A 2,296-nucleotide genomic window follows, 5' to 3' on the forward strand; every position below is an offset into this window, starting at 1 on the left:
AAGAGTTCAGGCCACTTGAGGTCCAGGGAGGCTTTGAACAAAGCGGTCGTCGGCATCTTTACCATCTCGTCTGGCAGCTTGTTCCACGGATCCGCAACCCGGACGGAGAAAGCTCCTCTCCTTCGATTGAGATGAAATCGTCGCAGGTAGAGCTTTTCGGAATGACCCCGCAGCCGACGCTCTGGAGCAGGAGTGAAGAACAGCTCTTTCGAGAGGTTTCACTTCGATATTTCCTTCTCCCAGATCTGGGTTAACAGGCGAAGGCATGGCAGTGTGGTAAGAACCTTGCTTCGCAATGATAGGAAGAGCCGACATTGAAGGATCAAAAAGCGACGTCGCTGCGAACGCTTGGCCGCCACAAGCCAGTTATCCATGTGGTAACTTTTCTGACACCTCTCGGCGGAGGCATAGCTCGCCGCTGTTCTGAAAAGATCACGGTGCCAGGTTCAACATCGCTACGAGGCACCTTGGGGAAGTGTCTTCTACTATGGCTTCGGTCCGATCAAAGCCTTGTAAGTGGATTTGGTAGATGGAGAGTGAAAGACGCCCGCCATATATATATATATATATTATATATCTATATACAGCTTTGTGAAGAGTTTTACAGATTTAATTAAAGTACATATGTATGTATGCATGCATGCATGTATGAATGTGTCGTTGTGTCAGTATTTGCCCCACCCCCCACCGCCACTACCACCACCACCACCACGTCCACTGATTGACAATTGGTGTTGGAATGTTTACATGCCCGCAACCTAGCGCTTCGGCATAAGAAAGCGACAAAATAAGTACCAGGAATGAAACCAAAAAATATACAGGGGTCGATTCAGTAGGCTAGAAGTTCACCGTCTCCAATCAACCACAGAGAAAGTTCACCGTCATCAATCAACCACAGAGAAAGTTCACCGTCATCAATCAACCGCAGAGAAAGCTCACCGTCATTAATCAACCGCAGAGAACGTTCACCGTCATCAATCAACCGCAGAGAAAATTCCCCGTCATCAATCAACCACAGAGAAAGTTCACCGTCTCCAATCAACCACAGAGAAAGTTCACCGTCATCAATCAACCGCAGAGAAAGCTCACCGTCATTAATCAACCGCAGAGAACGTTCACCGTCATCAATCAACCGCAGAGAAAATTCCCCGTCATCAATCAACCACAGAGAAAGTTTACCGTTATCAATCAACCGCAGAGAAAATTCATCGTCATCAATCAACCACAGAGAAAGTTCACCGTCATCAATCAACCGCAGAGAAAGTTCACCATCATTAATCAACCGCAGAGAACGTTCACCGTCATCAATCAACCGCAGAGAAAGTTCACCGTCATCAATCAACCGCAGAGAAAGTTCACCGTCATCAATCAACCGCAGAGAAAGTTCACCGTCATTAATCAACCGCAGAGAAAGTTCACCGTCATCAATCAACCACAGAGAAAGTTCACCGTCATCAATCAATCAACCACAGAGAAAGTTCACCGTCATCAATCAATCAACCGCAGAGAAAGTTCACCGTCATCAATCAACCGCAGAGAAAGTTCACCGTCATTAATCAACCGCAGAGAAAGTTCACCGTCATCAATCAACCACAGAGAAAGTTCACTGTCATCAATCAACCGCAGAGAAAGTTCATCGTCATCAATCAGCCGCAGTGAAAATTTCACCGTCATCAATCAACCGTAATGAATGTTCACCGTCATCAATCAACCGCAGAGAAAGTTCCCCGTCATCAATCAACCGTAATGAATGTTCACCGTCATCAATCAACCGCAGAGAAAGTTTACCGTCATCAATCAACCACAGAGAAAGTTCACCGTCATCAATCAGCCGCAGTGAAAATTTCACCGTCATCAATCAACCGTAATGAATGTTCACCGTCATCAATCAACCGCAGAGAAAGTTCACCGTCATCAATCAACCGCAGAGAAAGTTCACCGTCATCAATCAACCGCAGAGAAAGTTCACCGTCATCAATCAACCGCAGAGAAAGTTCACCGTCATCGGTTCACCGTTTTGTTATATTTCTATAAAATAGATTTTAACTATGAATGGTGAGATGCTATGGATATATTTTCTCGGTGAACTTTCCCCATGGTCATCTTTCTTTTTTCACGGTGAATTGATGGCGGTGAACTTACCTGTAATCGTTACATATAATCGAAAACTCTAAATGCTTATCACCTGCTGAATTGATTTTCCGCCGACTTTAGTCTATCGTCGCTGGTTGTCTCAAAGATTATTGTTTATTAATAGCAGGTGATTTTTCCTTTGTTGCAGCTTAAAAGGTAAAGT

The 2,296-nt window shown here is 44.9% G+C and overlaps 1 protein-coding gene across 1 annotated transcript; it reads left to right on the plus strand.

The window, feature by feature from the left end:
• Positions 1 to 868: 868 nt before the first annotated feature.
• LOC115232045 (putative protein TPRXL) lies at positions 869 to 2,034 on the plus strand (the record flags this gene model as incomplete). Its single annotated transcript, XM_029801923.1, has 2 exons — positions 869 to 1,443; positions 1,778 to 2,034. Coding segments are annotated over 2 exons (832 nt in total), but the record flags the coding sequence as incomplete, so codon positions are not given.
• Between the last annotated feature and the right edge of the window lie 262 nt (positions 2,035 to 2,296).

The sequence above is a fragment of the Octopus sinensis genome, unplaced genomic scaffold, assembly GCF_006345805.1.
Source record: "Octopus sinensis unplaced genomic scaffold, ASM634580v1 Contig19186, whole genome shotgun sequence".
Taxonomy (NCBI): Eukaryota; Metazoa; Mollusca; class Cephalopoda; order Octopoda; family Octopodidae; genus Octopus; species Octopus sinensis.